This window comes from Ceratotherium simum, chromosome 32 (assembly GCF_057802395.1).
Source record: "Ceratotherium simum simum isolate JZ-2026a chromosome 32, ASM5780239v1, whole genome shotgun sequence".
Taxonomy (NCBI): Eukaryota; Metazoa; Chordata; class Mammalia; order Perissodactyla; family Rhinocerotidae; genus Ceratotherium; species Ceratotherium simum.
This window is the reverse complement of record NC_141931.1, coordinates 14,239,114-14,260,224: the sequence shown is the minus strand read 5'-3', so window position 1 is coordinate 14,260,224 and position 21,111 is coordinate 14,239,114. Positions and strand designations below refer to the sequence as shown.

The following is a 21,111-nucleotide window of genomic DNA, read 5'->3' as shown; positions in this document are numbered from 1 at the left end:
AAACCTTTAGAGGTAAAATACAAGCAGCTATCACCTTTCATATCTGTCAGGAGCATCTCACTTCCCCACCACAAAAATACCAATCATGTATAATAAAATATTACTATAGAATAGGCAGAAGCTTGCTTGCTTGGTTTTCCTTCCAAGACCACAATGGATAAACAGGGTAATCAAAAAGGCACCTACTTTTTTATATATCTATGTTATAATTTTGGTATAAACTATTTCCACTTTATATAGGGATGTGTTATTATATAGGGATGTGTTATTAAAGGATCACACACATTATCTTTTCATTTAAAACATTCCACTGGAGATGGATGAACCTGAAAAAGAGATGGGCCTCTTGAACTTCCACTATCTGTTTTAGAAAAGTCTGCTCCCCAGCTCCCAGAGGGTCATCCAACTCAACATGGAGAGGATAAAGGAAGAAAGACTGTGGTAAAATTGGCAGAACGGCATCTTCATCATCTTCAAGCAATGAACCTAGTGGCCAGAGAGAGGCTGGTCTAATCTCATGCATATTCATACAAGGTGCTCGTGGCAATTGTGCTTGCAAATTCCTGTGCAGTCTCTGGAGGTGGGGGGAGGCCTGAGAAGGCGAGGGTCTGCATGGACACCTGACAACCAGAGACATATTTCAAACTGGGCTACACCTCGGATGAGTAAACAATAACAAGAAGACAGGAAGAATTCGTTTTGCCACAGGTTAGAAATAGAAAGCTTTTCCGGAGAACAAGAATTAGTAAAAAACGTTTCCTACAAAAACTGACAACGAAAGCAACATATTCTGTTGCTATGCTTTTCTCAAGAGAGATGTGATCCACATCCAGTTTTGGTTTTGGAACCTTTTAAAAGCATAGCAAACTGCTCTTTGTGCTCTTATCAGGCTTGAGAACACATTGAATTTAGAAAGTCAGGTGCATGCTCTCTGTGCTTGGCCAGTCTTCTTTCACTTGATTTTTAAAAGACCTGTTTTTAAACCCTTCTTCAGCTGTCGCGTGAGATGCATCTCAGCGTTACTCATGAGATGCCTGTTACCAAAGTGAAGGAGGAAAGGGTGTGGGGAAAGGGGAAAAGTTGTTCGAGAACGTAGTTTTGAAAAACGATCCTGTAAAAACAGCACTGTGGTATCTTACATACCTGTTTCCTACATTTCTGCTGAGATGCTTAGTATCCTGACAGGCTTTAGTAACAAGGACAACACTATCAAGTTATAGCGTCAGGACATCTTGTTCTCCCTCAGTCTTGATTGTAAAACAACTGCCCTCTAGTTAAATGCTGATCGGATCTTAATTCGTAAAGGCTGGAAGCAGAAACATCTTGCTATGCAAACATTCTGTGAAGCTTAAAAGTTTAAGAGAATTATTCCCCAAATAAGTATTGACTTTTACATTCAATGAATCTGATTTTGAAATCAGTGGATGAAAAACACAATGCAAGATCAAGGTGCTACTTTATGGTAACTTTCCTGATTATAATCATTTCAAGTCAATTTCCTTTGAGCTTCCTATAAATGTGCTATTTATCAAAAATTGTACCTGTCCTACATTTTGTCTGCAAATTGAATCAACAACTACTCTTTTATAATCACAAAAAGTGGTCTGTCTGGGTGAAACATAAATATTTACTTAACAATATAATAAAATTGAGCAAGCTTATTGCCCTCAGTTTTAATGCACAAAAATTTTTGCAAGAATATTGCAAGTTCAGCTTCTTGTCTTTGTAGGTTTGTGTACAAGACATCAAAACAGATATGGGGTTTAATCAATTTAATAACAACTGGTCATTTCAACGATAGAAAATCAGTCAAGCTAGTTATGAGTCATCTGTAAAACCCCATCAAAAAAATCTCTAGTTATTTGCCTGAATTTTTCTCTTTTTTATTTTATGTCACTGTCATGTAGATGCAGCTTGAGTGTAATTTTAAAGCTTATTTACTCTTTTAGCCAGATAAGATGAAACTACAGATTTTCAAAAGTCTGTGCTAACTTTTCAAAGGTGTCAATGAATTCACATTTGCATTCGGACTAAGAAACATTTCAATAAAAGATATTTGATAGGATATTTTGTTAATTTCTTTGAATATATCATATCAAGTAGATATTCCTAGGACCCACACATTTTATTACATTGTTGTAACTTTGCTTTCTCTGTTTCATCACAACTATGGAGTCAGACCCTACATGAATGCTACCCTGTTGCAGGTCCCAGTAAATGGCACAATCAGAAAAACACAGAGTTGCTGATGGACGTTAATCTCTCAGGTGATCTTGACTGTGGACTCTAGGTGAAATTATGACCCGCCAGCAAAGGCCGCAGTCATGGCTGTGAATCCAGCAAGACACTGCAAGGTCACTCATTGAAAAATCAAAATGTGACAACAATCTCTTTTTTAGTGAACCTGTACCTAAACTCTCTGATGACATTCCTATCTCACCCCCTCAATGTGATTTAGAAAATAAAAATCGGAAAGTGGAAAGGAAATCTCTTCATTAACCAGTTTCAGTGGCTAAATTTCCATTCCAGAATTTGAAAACTATTTTTCAAAAGAAGAAACCAGATCATCTCTCTCTTTGTGGAGCTGGTAACTTCTTGTCTGCTGGTTTTTTCCAGCACACTTCATATTCCACGTTGTCACTGGCTCCTGTGAATTTTTCTTAACTTTTAAATCAACAGCGGCATTAAGTTAATGAAAGCTGTTCAATAAACACCTAAATCACTTATTGACTAGAGTATACGTCTATTTCCTAAGGTGTAAATCCTTCAGAACTAGAGTGCAATGCAGCAAGAGAATCTCAAGCAACTGTTCAAAATATGTTTTTCTGATGAGCTGGCAACTAGAGGAAAGGGCTTTAAATATCAGCCACACTTTTTGCTTTAATTACAGGAATGGGCAGTGCAGCTGCCTACATTACAGAAGCTTGAACCTACATGACATGCAACAGGGTAAAGGTTATTGGGAAATACTATAGATGACCTTAAGATTTGCCCTTTGCAGAGTAGCTATGAAGTTATTTGGTCCTGACATTCTGTGCAGCCAAGCACATACTTGGGTCCACAGAATGTAAATGGAGAGTAGGGTATGCCTTGGTACAAATGAGAAATAAATAGACCCAAGTCGGCCGAGGGAACGAGGAAATTTCTTTGTTCGGTAGAAGTTTCTAGGTCCCTAAGGCCAGTCAATATAATTTTAACCACACTGTCATTCTGCCACTGCTTACATCTATTGTATTAGGCAATTTTCACTTGAATTGGAAATTGCCTGATGACTCAGAAGCTAAATGGTTTTGAATTATTGGCTGTGTTACTGAATTAAGAGAATTGGCTTCTGGTGATTCCAAAGTGACAGCTAAGAAGTTTCATATACTTGTTACATTTAAGGGACAATCAACACCTCTAGCAAAGTCTACAAAAATACATTTCCCAGAAGGGTTCAGTAGCCAATCAAAGGAAACCATTCGCACAATTAGCAGCACCAGGTCTCCAGACCTAATTATTTTGTTTACAGGAATTACTGAAAATGCTGCTGTTTTCAGCCCAGAAGTCATTCCTTCTTCCTGGTACCTGTGTGTCTAATTGTCAAAGGAAGGATAGATTATTGTAAAATAACTGCCAAGTTGTCTTAAAAGTATCTCCTATCTTTTAAAAAGATTAGGTTTAGTACACATTAGAAGAAAGCTCGAAGGGCAAGGAGAAATAATTAATTAACAAACTCAATGTAATTCGCGGGGAGCATCCCGGTTTTCCCAGTTCTCTGCACGGTGCCGTACATCCAGCCGTCGTCGATGGGCTGCACGTTGACAATGTAGTCGCCATCCCGAAAGGAGACTTCATCTTCATCCTGGGCACTGTAATCATACATGGCTCGGTAGGTCCTCTGAGAAAGGAAAGAAGGGATTACATGATGAATACTGAAATAGTCACAGCCACAAATGCCCATCAACAAACATACGCATAAAGTGACTATCAGGAATGTTTCCAAGATCTGCAAACCAGAGCCTAGTATCCTAATTGAGTTCATCTCGAGTTTACTAGTCTAGCAAAAAGTGCAATATTTGGGGGCCAGAATGGGGATAGAGAAAGCCACCAAATACAATAGCTAGCCTGTCAAAAAGTAAGCTTGAAGTAGTTAAGTCAACTCTCCCCAGCTTCAGATAACGCCAGAGACCTTAGGTTACACAGATTCTCCCCTATTCCTCATTCTTTAGTGAACAAGACCTGCCACAGTAGCAGACAGGTCCAAGTCACCACCAAGTCACTGCCACTGGTCCCCTGGCAGAGGCAATGAACTTTTCTTAAACAGGTACTAAGAATTTGTTTCCTCTTAAAAATATATAAAACAAATAAAAGAAAAAATCCATAGTATACTGATTTTATAGGTTTTTGTATCACAGCGGTAGAAATTTAGCATATCAATGTTCTGAATATTGAGGTACATATAACTAAATCTTTGTTATAATGAGGAAATTGTTTGCTACCTGACTTCAAACTATAGTACAAAGTTATAGTAATTGAAACAGTATGGTATTGGCATAAAAATAGACAAGTTAATGGAACAGAATAGAGGGAGCAGAAATAAACCCACACATATGCAGTCAATTAATTTACGACAATGGAGACAAGAATATAACATACAATGGGGAAAGGACAGTCTCTTCAATAAATGGTGCTGGGAAAACTGGACAGCCACATGCAAAAGAATGAAATTGGACCACTATATTACACTATACACAAAAATTAACTCAAAATGGATTAAAGGCTTGAACGTTAAGACCGGAAATCATAAAACTCCTAGAGGAAAACATAGGCAGTTAACTCCTTGACATTGGTCTTGGCGATGATTTTTTGGATTTGACACCAAAAGCAAAGGCAACAAAAGCAAAAACAAACAAGGGAACTAAATCAAATGAAAAAGCTTCTGTACAGCAAAGGTAATCATCAACAAAACGAAAAGGCAACCTACCGAAGGGGGAGAAAACATTTGCAAATCATATATTTGATAAGGGGTTAATATCCAAAATATAAATTGAGTTTTATTACATTTATTTTCATTTAAGGCCAAGAGTTTCGCTAATATTAACATCAGAAAATCTCAAAATCAAGTGAATTCATAAACTGAGGAAGCTGGCTGAAAGACAAAGAACTTTGGAGCAATTAAATATAACTTCCAAACTGCTTAGAATGGCCACCTGTTTCTAAGTGCTCAGTCAAAGGCCAAGGGACTGTGGCAGGAGCTTGGGGAAGCAACTTCAGCACAAGATGTCACATGTGACTAGATGACTTGGAACGCTGCTTCCAAACTTTACATTTAATGAATTAATTAGTACTCCAAGATTTCCAACAGGAGGATTCAAAGACATATGCTGCCCATGTCATTTAGGTTTTAGTTGCCATTTTGATTAATGTCAAGATTAACCAGTTAATATGACCAAATATCTGTGTTTTTCAGACCTGAATGAGACCAAAATTGGCTAATACCAATCAGGAAGTAACAATTAGGATATCCAACTAGTAGACTCTTTGTATGTTTTATCGTTTACATGTTTTCACATCACACCTTCCCTTCTCAACGGTTTACCTCTATACGTCTTTCGCTTCCTTCGAAAAGGCTGTAAAAAGAGCCGCACATCATTTATTCTTTACATGAAAGTATACAACGTTCAATGCAACTCTATCCCACACGTATTGATATCTCGGAGATGGAATGGAACACTTCAAATTGACACTTACTAGATTTGGTGAATGCTGCATTGACCTCATGGACGACAGGCTCGCTGGGTGCATGTACCCATAGCCTTGGGAATGGCTTTGCTGGTAGGCGCCAGGCAGAACAGGGGCTGCGGATTAAACACACACACACACACACACACAGATTCCTTAAAGCAAGTCTCAAAATACCCCTCCCAAGCCCTCAAGTGACTTCATGCTCTGCTAGAATCTTCTGAAACAAAACGCCATTTTTAGTGTCACGTGAAATTTGGGTAGTGATATTATAAGCAACCTCTAGATTAGCATAAATTTCAGTAATTAAGGACATCTTTAGAGAATCAGTTTAACATGCAGTTAAAATATATTAGAAATATTGGTACTATTCTATTGCAGATGCTTTGTTAAAACAACACAAATACAAAATGAAAATTTTTCATAATCCTTTAATAAAATCATGTTTTTACTTGGCCATGTGATCCTCTAAGGCATTTTCTAAAATACAAATAAGAATTTAAAAGGATTTAATTGGATTGTCAAACCAATGATAGAGTATAAATGTTTTCACTGTATACTTCTCATATGACAGGATGCTCTCAATATTTCAAGACATACAGCTGAATGTTACCTTTACAAAGATGGTGTACACAGCATATGTGTACCAACATATGTTTGTCTGGCAGTTAATAATAAGCCTATACCCTTAAAAGAAAACTTTACTTAGAATATTTGAATTCTCCATTTTATTTTGGCTGTAAGTCAAGACTCAATAAGCTGAATATGTTACAAAAGCCTGAGAAACCCAACCACTTAAACAATTTCATAAATATTATCCTTCTACATCAAAAAAAAAAATAGTATCAAAGCAGTATCCACTCATTTTGTGCTATTCTCACCACTGACTATGACATTCAAAGGACATAGTTCCTGTTCTGAAGAATATTGAATTCTAGAGAAATCAGCACAGAAGCTAGATAAAAACCCCACAGTCAGTAGACATATGCTTGAGTGTGTGTTTCTCTGAAGCATGTTTAAGTATTTGTAACCAGAAGCATGAGCTATAAATGAGGGTCTTTTAGTAGCATACCCTTCATTATGTTTTGAATAATTATATGATACATTAGTAAAACTTGTATGATATATGTGCTATAAAAATAGCATAATAGGTTGCCATTTTTGCTCAATCAGGTTGAGCATATAAAGTAATTATCATGGGGTGATTTATCCAGGAAAGTTTTTTATAATAAAAAAATAAAGCAGATGTAATTATTGGGTATTATGAATAATTAATATTTTATAAGTGGCACATTCACTCTAATGATATATGAGAACATCAAACTTTAAAGAAGTTTAATCATCAGAAAATTACAAATCATTAACGCGTTCTCTGAATGACAATGATATTAGGTTGAATGGGGGTTTTTTAATAGTTTTTGAATTAATTCATATTACAATGTTGTTACAAGTTGTGTTTATTTTTTGTCTAGACATGGATGGCACTGAAGAGAAACTGAGAAGATCTTTACTTGGATTGAAGTACACTACAAAGTTATTAAAACATTAAATACCCAATACTTCAGAAAATAGCACTTTTTAAAATAATTAACTCAATTTAAATATTTAGTGTCAAGAGGTGGCAAGGATATCGTCAAAATTTACTCATGAAGGAAAAAAATGAAATCCCCATAAATATCTAGGCCCACTTAATTAGCTGAGTAAAAGAGCCTTTTCCATGTGTTGGAAGCCGGAATCATTGACCATTCATTTATTCCCTTCCTTGACTCTCAGTAAATATTTATTAAGTGAGTTCATGTGTGCACAGGGCTTACTACATTGCCTGTCACTTAGTAAGGCTCCATAAATGTGAATAATTATCAGTGTCCACTATGTTCAAGGCATGCCAAGCATACAAGGAGTGACAACAACAATTGCCCCCTTAGAGCAGTGATGGTCCTGGATATCTGCTCTTTGTCCAACTGAAAAAATGGCTCTGGATACCTAGGGCCTTTCCAGTTAAATATATTAGTCAATGACTCTGTAGGGGAGGAAGAACTATTCCTTTACCTTCTAGCTCCTTCAGGCTGGTCTAAGAATTAAATTGACATGAGACAGAATAACAGAAGAAAATCAAAGTTAAATAACATGTATACATGGGAGAAACCCAGGATGTCTGAGTAACTCACCAAAATGGTGGAAGCCACCACCTTAAATGCCATCTTCAGCTAAGGATAAAGGAGGATGTTGGGGGTAGTGGTTTGGGACTTCAAAGAGGAGGAAGACTATTTACATGGCAAAGCAAATGTTTGATAAACAAATGTTGACCATGCCTTGCAAAGACAATGAGGGATGGAGAGGACTTTGACTGAAAGGCTCTTGTTAGGTTCCTCCCTGTCTACCACACCTAGTCTATATCATACTATAGTTATTTATGGTATTAGCTCCTTCCTGGGACAGGCCTTCTGTCTTCTATTCTTTTAGGCAGTTAGGGGGAAGGTCAAAGTTTCTTTCAGAGCCTTTTGTTCTTAAAAATAATCAAGCCAAAGAGATACACTTTGGGGTGACAAATTCTGATCCCCTACAACTCCAACTGCAAACCCCAGATTGGCTCTCCTAAGCTAGTTTTTATCCATTTAAACAAGTCATTTCTTCATTAATTATTATTTTAATCTATTTGTAAATACTAAAGATTAAGTAAATAACCCTACAAACTTAAAAGAAAAAATTAAACTTTTAATCCTTTGTTATACTATTTTACTGTGACCTTTAAATTTTGATGTACAGAGTTCAGCACAACCATCTTAAAATATTTGGGGAAAAAACTAACAGGAAAGAACAACAAAGAAAAAAATTTTAAATATGCTATCTCATAAGCCGTATTACGTTTATGTTTACATGGTTTGTACATCATAATGCCAGTTTAGTGCCCATCAGTACTGACAATTCAAGAATGTTGTTTAATAGTGTTCTTTAACTTTGGCTTTTAAAAATCAAGTATATTTATGCCTACTCGAACGCTCAAATCTGACCTTCAAAGGGAACCTGTAGCTATTGTCAAATACAGCAGGAAAAGAAAGTAATGTATTTGTCCTAAATATGCGTGGGTTTGAGAGAGCAGGAGAGAGAGTTTAGAATGAGAAACCTTGGAGTAAATATAATCTATTTCGTCCTTACGATTTCTCTTCATGGCTTTATTGATTACTTCCATTTCCCTCTCTGGCTGCGTTACTTAACGCAAGTTCCTTTGGGGTTATCAAACCTTGTTATCTACTTTATACCTGGTACAATAAACAGAGGTTTAAGGAAGCTCCTATTAAAGCTACAAAAAAACATAACTGAGAGCCCAGAGGAATCAACTCACTAAAAGCAAATGCCAATTTAAAAAGAGGCACAGACATCACTTTTTTATTGTTTTGCTACACGAATGCATTTTATGAAACACATGTAAAACAAGCAAGAAGAAATTTAAAGCAATGGCTTTGGAAATTGGGTTTATTAAGAATTCGGTTGTAAGATAGTTATTCCGTGTTGAATTTGAGATTTATTCCATGAAAATATGGAATTCAAAGGGTTTTGCAAAAGCAAGGTGTTAGGCTAATTTTGCAACAAACAAGGACTTCTTATGAGAGAGTAAAACACACAGTGCCCTCTTTATTAAACTAGTGGTCAGGTCCCACCAGCACTGGTACAGATGGATGATGATAAAAGTACGATGGTCTCCCAACCCAAGAGTCTTGAGTTTGAGGGTTTTTTATTTCAATAACACAAAAGTCATAAAACAATAGCTTTCGTTACCCTAAGACAACACCAAAACACAGAGTGTGACTCAACTTTCATCTCACATTGGTAAGATTATTGACCAGAGATCTGGAAACTGACTAAAGCTCTCAGGCGTTCAGGATCTATTCGGAATGTCCTATAGTATTTATAAAACCAAAATATCCATTTGCACACAAAAAATTTCTTCCACAAACAGCTAATACTAATATTTTCTATTTAATGTTTATTCTTACGATGGAAGGAGATAAAACTAAGATGAAGAAGTAAGCAGACATGAAGATCACAAAACAGAATATGAAAATAGAGGAAGAAAAATTTTTAGGAGGCTTCACAAATCTGAAATTGGAAAAATGAGGAAATACAATGCAAACATACACAGATTAAATGAACCCCAAAAAATGCACCCACAGTGATAGAAGAAGTCCACTTTGGGGGATGCACCCAGAGGTGAAAGAAGAGGGGTATTATGTAAGTGTCCTCGGTGCACATGGTGCTTTATATGTTGTCTTTTAGTTATCAGAACAACTGTCTAAAATAGATATCACTCACACTTTACAGAATAATAATATAGAGGCTGAGAGATTAATCAGGAAGGCGGCAGAACAATTATCTCTGCATAGTGACACCCCAATAAAGGTCTCCAGTCATTAAAGATGCAATGGAGGTTTTGAAAGCCTCCCAATGACTACAGAGTTACAGTAGCTAGCCAAACTCCAAATACAAATGGTATAAACAAAAGCAGTCCTTTATTGATGCTTTAGCCCATTCAGGCTGCTATAACAAAACACCATAGACTGGATGACTTAAACAATAAACATTTATTTCTCACAGTTATGGAAACCGGGAAGTCCAAGATAAAGGGTTCGGCAGATTCAATGTTGTTGAGGTCCCACTTCCTGGTTCAAATCACTATGTCCTTACATGGAGGAAGGGGTGAGGGAGCTCTCTGGGGCCTCTTTTATAAACGTGCTAAATCTCATTCATGAGGGTGAAACCGGTACAGCGTTAGCCATAGATGATTGGGTAGCTAGCAACTAGAGTTTTTTTTTTCCTTTTGTTGCAATTACCGATTATAGCTTTTTTAGTTGTTTACCTGCCCATTGTTAACTGTGCTGTTTAGGCAATATGCTATCTGACTCCCACTAGGTCCCTAAAGCTAACATCTCCCTGGCACCTAGGTCACCACGGTAATGGGTGTTTGAGCTGTTTTTCAGGAATTAGGACCCCCTTGTCCAGTTCAGGCCAGTTTAGACCAGCAACCCACCAACTGGGCCTGCACCAATGCCTGATAAGTGACCTTTTGACGTGAAGAGGCTAAAAACTCCACCCTCAGATCATGCTAACGCCACCATTTTGTGAACACGCGTCCTATGAAGAGGCATGAAGTTTGACTACGCTTGTGCAGATCAGTTACCTCACCTCTCCTCACCTCCAATCATCTATCTCCACACTTCAGCCCACCTTGCCCCATAAACATCCCATTTTCAGGGAGGCAGATGTGAGACTCATTCTACCACTTCGCTTTGCTGCCTTGTGGTTAAAACCCTCTTTCTGCTGCAATCTCATCATCTGGGTGTTTGGCTCTCTGGGCGATGGGAAAAATGAACTAGTTCAGCAACAAGGGCTCCACTCTAATGACCTAACACCTCCCAAAGGCCACATCTCCTAACACCATCACATTAGGGGTTAGGATTTCAACAGAGGAATTTGGGGGGAACACACAAGCATTCACTCTGTAGCAATTGGCTAGCTATAGACATAACATGAACAGACAAAATAATTTTGGGGTTTTTCTTATAGGCTTATTTTTTTGAAAATCGCCCTTCAGAAGTTTTCCAATAATAAATATAGACTGCAATGAAATTACTGTCATATTTTCTAACACTTGACACAGTTTTATCAGCTATTGCATGAAAGAACTTAATGAGGTTTTTTTTTTAGGACAAAGAATTTCTATTTAGACAGTCACAGGAGGATTGCTAACTGAATAAAGATATAAAAAAGAGTATGAAGACATTGCTAGTTTTGCACAAAATATTAAATAATGAATGGATCCTAACTAGATCTCATCTAGATCTCTAGATCTCAAGGTGGTGGAGTAATTGGTAATAAAATAGGCCCATGATGTGGACCATTTTGCTCAAATAGTGTTTGCACGAGCCATCAAGAGTTCCATGTCAGAGCCTCAAGTCCTCATGGCATCTGATTCTCTCCACAAGCCGTAAGTGGCTACCAAATCCACAACATTTATGCCTAATCCAGCAACAAGATGCTATTTTTTAATCTGAGAGAATTCCTAGCACAATGGAACATTCTTTTCCTTCCCTGCAGAAAACAGAAACAAGCCAGATTGCCTCTAGATTTTAGTTTGTTGGTTTTTAGTGATAAGCTGTGAAAAGACAATTGCCTAAGAAACAGGCTTGCTACATAATAAACTATGAATAACAGACTTTAACATAAAAATGAAATGATCTACAACTGAGTTAAAACTACCAAGTTTTAAAGACATGCATAATCATCACTGTGATACAAAGTAAGTGCTCAAACTCTGGCAATCATATGTAAAAATAAAAGCAATCACTACTATTTTCACTATGTTAAATTTTCAGCTCAGGCAGGGGCAATGAACTGTGGCAAGGAAAGGAAAAAAGAGACAGAGGAGGAATCAGCAGTGGGCTTCCTGGCTGCACCCAGGCTGCATATTAAATTCACCTGGGATCTTTTAAAACCACACCATGTCCAGGTCCTCCAGACCAATTAAATCAGAATCTCTGGGGTGGGAGGAGGAGGGACTGGACTGGTGTTTTATTTTTTAAATCTTCCAAGTGATTCAAACAGACAGTCATGGTGAAGAACCACTGAGCTGCTGTTGGCTCCCTTCTCCCCCAGCTGACACAAATTTAGGGGCACATGTGACCCTATTTAATGCTATTCCCCAATTCCCTATCTCCTCCTGCAATGGACTGAATGTTTGTGTCCCCCCAAAATTCATAGGGTGAAATCCTAGCCCCCAATGTGATGGTATTTGGAGGGGCCTTTGTGAAGTGATTAAGTCACAAGGGTGAAGCCCTCATGAATGGGATTAGTGCCCTTACGAGAAGAGCCCAGAGAGCTATTTAGTTGTCTTTCCATCATGTGAGGACATAAAGAGAAGATGGCAGTCTGCAACTGGGAAGAGGTCACCAGATTCAACCATGTTGGCACCCTGATCTCAGACTTCCAGCCTCCAGAAGTGTGAGGAATAAATGTCTGTTGTTTACAAGCCACCCATCCAGTTTAGGTTATTGTGTTACAGCGGTCAGAACAGCCCGCCCGCATGACTTGTTTCTATATATATATATATATTTTGTGTGTGTGTGTGAGGAAGATCAGCCCTGAGCTAACATCCATGCTAATCCTCCTCTTTATTTGCTGAGGAAGACTGGCTCTGAGCTAACATCTATTGCCAATCCTCCTCCTTTTTTCCCCCCCTCCAAAGCCCCAATAGATAGTTGTATGTCATAGCTGCACCTCCTTCCAGTTGCTGTATGTGGGACGCAGCCTCAGCATGGCTGGAGAAGCCGTGCGTTGGTGCGCGCCCGGGATCCAAACCCGGGCCACCAGTAGCGGAGCGCGCGCACTTAACCGCTAAGCCACGGGGCCGGCCCAACTTGTTTCTAATATTTGTGGCAAATGTTTAAATCTGCGACTCAAGAAACAACCGGGGCTTCTGGGAAGAAATCTGAGTCATGAGGAAGCTCACTGGAGAACAATACAGAGGCTAATATGCAACACTCCTGGTGAGGTAAGCACCACGAGGCACCACCAAGGGGGAGCAGACTAATGGAAGCCCACCTCACTTCCTGGTGGCTGACCAGAGCAGGACCTGGTCACCAGCTGAGAGGAAAGGGGGACTGTGCAGGCAAAAATGTCTTCGCAAATCAAAAACTTCTCTCTTAAGCCAATACTAGGTTCCTAACAATTTTCTTCTTCTAGACTCCCATACCATCTTTGTTTTCATTTTCTGGCCTTAGATAAACTATATTACTATAAGGTATTGGAAACTTCTTTTAAGAAAATAAAACACACATGAAAATATTTAAGCAACTAGATATGTGGCCCTGTGAAACTTAATGGGGAAAAGAGGTAACATAGGATTCTGCTTCCTGAGGAATATAAAACACGAATACAATAAAATTTGAATAATATAAATGAAATGCTTTTGACTAGGGGACCAACTCAGTTTGCTCAGGACTTTCCCAGTTTTAGCCCTGAAAGTTTCTGCTTCCCAGGAACCCCTAGTCTCAGGCAAATTGGGATGGTCGGTCCCCTCACTTACAACATGCCAAGCCCTGTGCTTATCATGTCACATGCATTAGCTGATGTAATAGTCACCATTTTACAGAGCGTAAATGCCCACTGTTACAGATGGAGAATCTGAAGGTTAGTGAGATTAAGTAATGTGGTCAAAAACATCAGAGCGACATGGGAGCTACTATTTAAATGTCAAGGGCCGGCCCCGTGGCTTAGCGGTTAAGTGCGCGTGCTCCGCTACTGGCGGCCCGGGTTCGGATCTCTGGCGCGCACCGACGCACCGCTTCTCCGGCCATGCTGAGGCCGCGTCCCACATACAGCAACTAGAAGGATGTGCAACTATGACATACAACTATCTACTGGGGCTTTGGGGGAAAAAAATAAAGGAGGAGGATTGGCAATAGATGTTAGCTCAGAGCCGGTCTTCCTCAGCAAAAAGAGGAGGGTTAGCATGGATGTCAGCTCAGGGCTGATCTTCCTCACAAAAAAAAAAAAATAAGTAAATGTCAACAGTCTGACTCTAGAACCCAAACTCTTGACTATCCCACAGCAAAATGATATGGAACAAATGACAAGAGCATCTAAGATAAATTTACACGTGAGCATTGTGAATTCAGGTACGTGAAGGAGCACTATGGTCTAGAGAGCAGAGAAGCTTCTAGAAGTTGTGAGGACTTAATCTGAGGTCGGCAGAGTTGGCAGTCCACCATTCATTCCTGCCTCCCTGTCCTGGTGCAGACAGGAGAGGAGGGGAAGGTAAAAGAAAAGGGGGTTTAGCGCTTGGGAGACACGCGAGTCAGGATTGTCATGCTCACAGAGGTGACTCTGGTTGTCACTGACTTTTCTGTGGTAAACTTTGGGTATAAACCCCACAAGAAGTTTATGTGAATGTGCTGGCTGAGGTGTGCTAGAACATCTCTGGAAGATTTATAGTGACAATAATTCACTCACTTTTGGAAAAGCAAGCTCAAATCACACAGTAGCATCACTTCTGAAGCAATGGCTTTCAGATTTCTTTTAAGGGTCATTTTGGTATTTGATAAGTCTCTGGAGCGTGTGTGTGTGTGTGTGTGTGTGTGTGTAATCTTGGTTTCTTCTTTCCATTGCCAATAGTATCCTATTTTACCCAGGGCAATTGTCATTCAGTCACCTTATCCTGTATGAATAATTTCAAGTCTATGTTCAAATCACATCTTCTAATATGACTTCAACCACTTTCCCACTGAGCAGCAAAGACTCCCATCATGATGCCACCTAACACTGCCAGAAAAATGTTACTCCCCCAAGTCAGTATTAGCATAGTGACAAGCTCTACTCCCACACACATGCTAAGAATTTAGTTGAAAATACAATTATTTAACTATATTCTTCCCTGAACTTAAATAGACTTATAATGCTGCTTTAATCAGATATAAGTTGAATATTTAAAGATTCCTAATTACCTGTTAACTGCATAGGAAAACATATATAGATTATGTACTTTTTAGAGCTATGCATACATGCATTACATCTGATCACTTCATTTATATATTCAGCTTAGTCATCACAATTAAGAGCTTCTAAAATACTGATTGGGGACTCTGCAATTTCTAAATATTGAAAAACACCACAAAATTAGTTATATTTTAAATTATCTGCCAGTTAAACGTAATTAGGCTCGAAAGCTCAAAAAAGCAGTATGTTTTTATTTCAAAGCTAACTGGTTTTTCTCTAGGAAAAAATAAATCTGTACATGTTTTCTGACAGAACTGAGCTAAGACATAATATGGCTTGACTAGAACTAGAGAGCTTTAGATTTAAGAATATCTGCTTTTTTTCTCCAGAATAATCTAGCTAATTTACTCCTATATTTAGATTTGAATTTCAACTTGCATTTTTTTCCCTCAGATTTGCTTCTAATTTTTAGCTATCTAAGCCAGGATAAACTCCCCAACTTTTAACTGTAACCCAAACCACAAATATAAGCGGGACTGTGTCTGATGGAAAAGGAAATAATTTCTGCCCCAAATTATAGAGGCTTTAATAATATTCTCATGGCACAAAATCCATACAGTACACATGTGTGTCCACATGCACACAGGCATGCCATGCTCCAAAACAAAACAAAATAAAGGAATGTACAGAATGGATATATATGTAGTTTCCTGACCAAATAATTTAAGAACTAAATAAAATGAGAACTAAATAATTTGGGGCAGTTCTTTGATAAGACGAAAGCAATAAAGAACTTAAGGATACAGGTAGACGGGGATGCTGCTTCCATTTAGGTAAACCATATCACCAGCTTTTGGACACTAATTATGCCAGGACTGAAAAGTCAGCTCATAGCAAATCCCAGTTTTCCTCAGTGATACTATTGCCAATATTGTGTGGATCCATCTTACATAGGAAGATTCATTATTCAGGCACAATGAAAGCAATTCTCACTATGCCATTGCAGAGGCTATTCTGCAAATACTTATTGGATAACTATATATAATATTTTTAAAGACTTAAAACTGGACTATGCGTTTGGTGTACTCTTGCACTAAACAATTCAAATACTGACTCTTAGGGAATATCATCAACCCACAAGGAGTTCCCAAACACAGTTTTACATTAGACACCCTTAGGGACAAGCCACACTAAATATCATATATAGACATATCTCAGTATTGGTTACGTTTCTGAATGAGTGGGTATATTTTTGTTAGCCAAAAGACGTACATGAAACAGACTCAATGTGTCCCTGACATGATTTGAAGATAAAGAAATGGGGAAAAATGAATGTAAAGGATTGTCTGGGCCTCCCAGAGCTCAAGCTCTAAGTTCAAGATGAGTGGCTGGGGCTGGAGAAATAGGCAGGTATGAAGAGTCACCGTCAGGTAGGGACGTGAGCAACAGGTCATTGTGATCAAAGACACACGAGTATAAGGACATTTAGATGGGATCTAGGAAAGAGCTTGACAGACAGGGTAGTAAACAACAAGTTCAGTACACATGGGTCAGGTATGTGATGTGAGATAAAGACCAAAAACCAGAATGTCTGAAAAATGTGGCATGGACAGATCGGGCATATTCTGGGGGGAATATCAGGCAATAAGGAGTAGGGAATCTGGCCCCAAGAAAGGCAGCACATGACAACGAGCCTGGGCAGCAGGAGATAACGAACAAACAAAATGCAAAAACTCAACACATCACCCAGCTGTATCAGCCCATGGAAATTGTAAGCAGTTCCTGTAGAGTCAGGATCCAGTCTCCATGATCTACTAGCCTGGGGCTTGGGGCGGTAGGATGGGAGTCACCTGGATGAAATAGGAAGTTGGGGGAGAGCAAGGAAATTCTTGTCTCCAAAGATAACATTACGACTTTACTGTTTGATATATAAGACAGATATGTAAATATGTATGTATACGCAGTCTATTATCCAACTTGGACATCAATTTTGATCCATACAAACCAAAAATTACTATTTCCATTCTCACTGCAAATGCTCAACAATACGAAAAACAAGAATACCTGTTCTCTCCTTTACACGTACACCACGTTACAATTTATAAAGCTCGTCCAGTTTTCTCCTTTGATGCATATGCTATAGCCACATTTATAGCCTTCCTGATGATCAAATCTTCTCTTTTTCCCAATCAACTCAGCTTCACAGGAAATATATTTTTAATATTTTATTGTTTGCTACTTTAAGTGTCAGATGTTTCTCCTTCATACACATATGGAACTCTTTGATTTAACTTTGGCAAATCAATGAAAGACACATGTGCATCTTGGAACAAGTGCTATTCATTAGTATTTGATCCATTCCCCAACTTCACACTCAGAAAAGGAAACTTATGACGTTTCTTTCATTCTAAGTCTATTGATACTAGGAATATGAGTTTCTCTAAGGACTCCAAATTCAATCAGGATCCTGAACCTTTATCTTGGGGGAGCAATAGAACTAACTAAAAGTTTCTAACAATTCACAGTATGTGTTTTCTTATAGGCTAGATGGCTAAATATAATCATGTAACATTCTACTAATTAGATTTTACATTACAATAGAATCATTCATTTTTCTATAGATTAATTTCACCACATTTAGTATTTCAATCATCAACTCTTTAAATCTTCCTAAACTTAAATGAAAATACTAAAACATCACTTTTTTGACAGATAATAGCAAACTTCTCAAATTCAGACTAGAAATAACACTCAAATACCGAGGAAAAGAAAACAACCGAGATTCTCCTGTTGAATGTATTTTCTTTACAGAAGTCAAGCTAGGAAGGATTTGGCTATTTCCGTGGGGCTGTGGATTGCCAATCAGTAATCAGAAAACTGAAGTAGTAGCTAATACAGAAATACTGGTAAGTTTATTCTAAATGAAGACAAAGAGTTCAAAATCAGGAGTGTATTTCCTAGTAGGTTGTTCTGGTTATCTAATTTTAAAACTATGCTTATCACTAAAAGCCAATAACACTGAACTTGGGGCAAAATGCCATCTATAAATCATAAAACATATATCCTCAACGGGAAAAGAGAATCAACATAAAAAGTAATGTGGGCAAAGGACTGTGACTTTATGGATTCTATTCATATCAAAAGAGATTTTGAAACACTGCTAGCTGGATACATATCCATCACTTTCAAAATATATTAATAGTTTATTATTGTGCCTGCGTTTAATATTTCTGTTCTCAACTTAATGGTAAATTTAACTTTTAATGGTGGGTATTGACCTTAGGAACTTAAGGCACATCCTAGTGGGCTTTGCTGAATTGAGAAGTGATGACTTGTTCTTGCATTTTCTCTCCTCCCATTCACCATCTACTCACTGAGCACTCCCAGTGCTCTGCTAGGTACTGGAAGGACAGCTAAATGCCACATTCATTCTCTGTCTCCACAGAGTCCACGATCTAACAATAAACTAAAATACACTGAGATAGAAGCCATAAAAGGGATGAATTTCAGAATTCTGATGGGCACTTCTACTTCATCAAGTCCCTACTGAGGACAGATGTCATAAGTAAAGTAAACACAATGCTGAGATGAGAAGTATTTATATGAGAACAGATGTGTTAATGTAGAAATAATTTACTGATTTCTTGGTTATAAAAGGACATTAGCTGACTCAGACTTTGTAATTAACATAGGTTATGATGTTACAGTCCAGCGATACACCTTATATTACTGCTTTTTAAAAAAATTATAATAAGGATTATTATTGTACAATTACTCTCAAGTCAACTTAGCTTTAAGTAGACACTAATAAATTAAAGACTAATGCCAAGTTTTAGTGATTTAATACACGTAGCAAAGCTGTTTCTTTACATTTCAGATCAAATTTAATTTCAATATATTTATATAGTCAACAATGTTTATTGAGTGTCTACTATAACACAGGTACTGTTCTACGTGCTACTTAACAGAATAGAGAACAAAGCACGCAGAAAGATTCTGTTCTAATAGAGTTTATATTCTGGGGAGACATAGACACTATACAAATAAACTAATGAATACATAATAAAATGTCAGGTAGTAAAAAGAGTTATGAATATATACCCAGAAGTAGGATTGCTGGATCATATTGTAATTCTATTTTTAATTTTTTGAGGAACCTCTATACTGTTTTCCATAATGGCTACACCACTCTACGACCTCCACTAACACGTATAAGGGTTCCAATTTCTCCACATCCTCACCAACACTTGTTATCTTTTTTTTGCTTTTGTTTTTGCTTTGATAATAGCCATCCTAACAGATGTGAGGTGATATCTCATTGTGGTTTTGATCTGCATTTCCTTGACCTTGAAGAGGTGTCTGTGGCCCCTTGTTCGTTGTGGCACTATTCACGATAGCCATTCATCGACAGGTGAATGGATAAAGAAAATGTGTTATATACATACAATGGAATATCATTCAGCCATAAAAAAGAAGGAAATCCTACTATTTGCGACAACATGGTTGAACCTAGAGGGCTTTATGCTAAGTGAAATAAGCTAGTCACAGAAGGGCAAATAATGTATGATTCCACTTATACAAGGCATCTAAAATAGTCAAGCTCATAGAGCAGAGAACAGAATGGTGGTTGCCAGGGGAGAGGGAAATGGGGAGTTGTTGCTCAACGGGTATAAAGTTTCAGTTTTGCAAGATGAATGAGTTCTAGAGATCTGCTGTACAACATAGTACCTGTAGTCAATAATATATTGTGCCCTTTAAAATATGTTAAGAGGATAATTCCCATCTTAAGTGTTTTTACCAAACACAAACAAAACAAAACACAAAAACACAAGGAAATTAAAAATTAAAATTGTAAAAGCTCAAGGTGGGAGAACACCTGGCGTGCTAAAACAGCGAGGACATCTGTGTGGCTGGAGCAAGGAGGCTGATAGAAGATGAAATCAGAGACATGATCGAGGACCAGACGATGCAACGCTTTGTAGACAGTAGACCTTGGTTTTTAGTCTAAGTGTGATCGGAAGCCACTGGAGTTTGGGCAAGGATATAATGAGATCAGGTGCAGGTTTTTAAAGGATCACTAGCAGCTGGGTGGAGGCCAGACCGAAGGGGGCAAGAATGGAATTACAAAGACCAGGAACCTTTTTCTGCAATCTCAAGGAGATACAAAGGAGATTAGCTCAGGGTGCAGTAGAAATGGTGAGAAGTGGCCGGATTTGGGACAGATATATTTTGATGATAGAGCTAACAGGCATACAGAAGGACTAGATGTGAAGTGTGAGAGGAAGAAAGGTGATAAGGACGATGTCATGGTTTTTGCCTGAGTATTAGGGTGAATGAATGATCATCTCATCAGCTGAGAAGGTGAACAAAGAGAAGAACAAGTGTGTGTGTGTTTGTTTGGTGGGGGAAGAAAGGAAATTAGATTTTGCCTTCCAACATAAGATTTGAGATGCCTATTAAACATCTAGCAGTTGGCTATTTTGTCTGGAGTCTGGGAGTCATTAGAGTTGGTATTTCTGCTCTTCTACATTAATGACAAATGTCAACAATAAGAGAAGTTGTGGTGTTTGAAATAAAGGTCCACAATGCTGTCTCTACACCGTCAGCCCCTCTAGAGGACTTCTAAGAAGGCCTTCTGGTCGTTTGATGCCCAAGTAGTCAATTCTCTTGGTGAGAATCTAAATCATCCAGTGCAGACTGGATTCTCAGACAAGCTCCCTGAGTGGATTAAACCTCCAAGGCAGAGATTCAGTTACCTGCTAGTCTAGGTAACTGGTTCTCTAAATAGCCTCTAACGCTCCTGCAGGATAAAGCCCAAGGCAAGTGCCCTGAAATTATGTTCAGTTGAACCCTGTCTCTGAAAGACTGTGGCGCAGCACTGTCCTCACTCTGGTACTG

At 38.2% G+C, this 21,111-nt stretch overlaps 1 protein-coding gene across 8 annotated transcripts in view; it reads right to left on the bottom strand.

The window, feature by feature from the left end:
- Positions 1-1,757: 1,757 nt before the first annotated feature.
- The window catches only part of NEBL (nebulette), a 337,317-nt gene continuing 317,963 nt past the window's right edge, over positions 1,758-21,111 (bottom strand). For all 8 annotated transcript variants that reach the window (XM_087420771.1, XM_004425309.3, XM_087420766.1 and 5 more), the window contains 2 exons: positions 5,734-5,840; positions 1,758-3,880 (listed from right to left, as the gene is read on the bottom strand). In XM_087420771.1, coding sequence (XP_087276897.1) covers positions 3,704-3,880; positions 5,734-5,840 — 284 coding nt within the window. In that variant the 3' untranslated portion in view covers positions 1,758-3,703. The remainder of the gene's footprint in view (positions 3,881-5,733; positions 5,841-21,111) is intronic.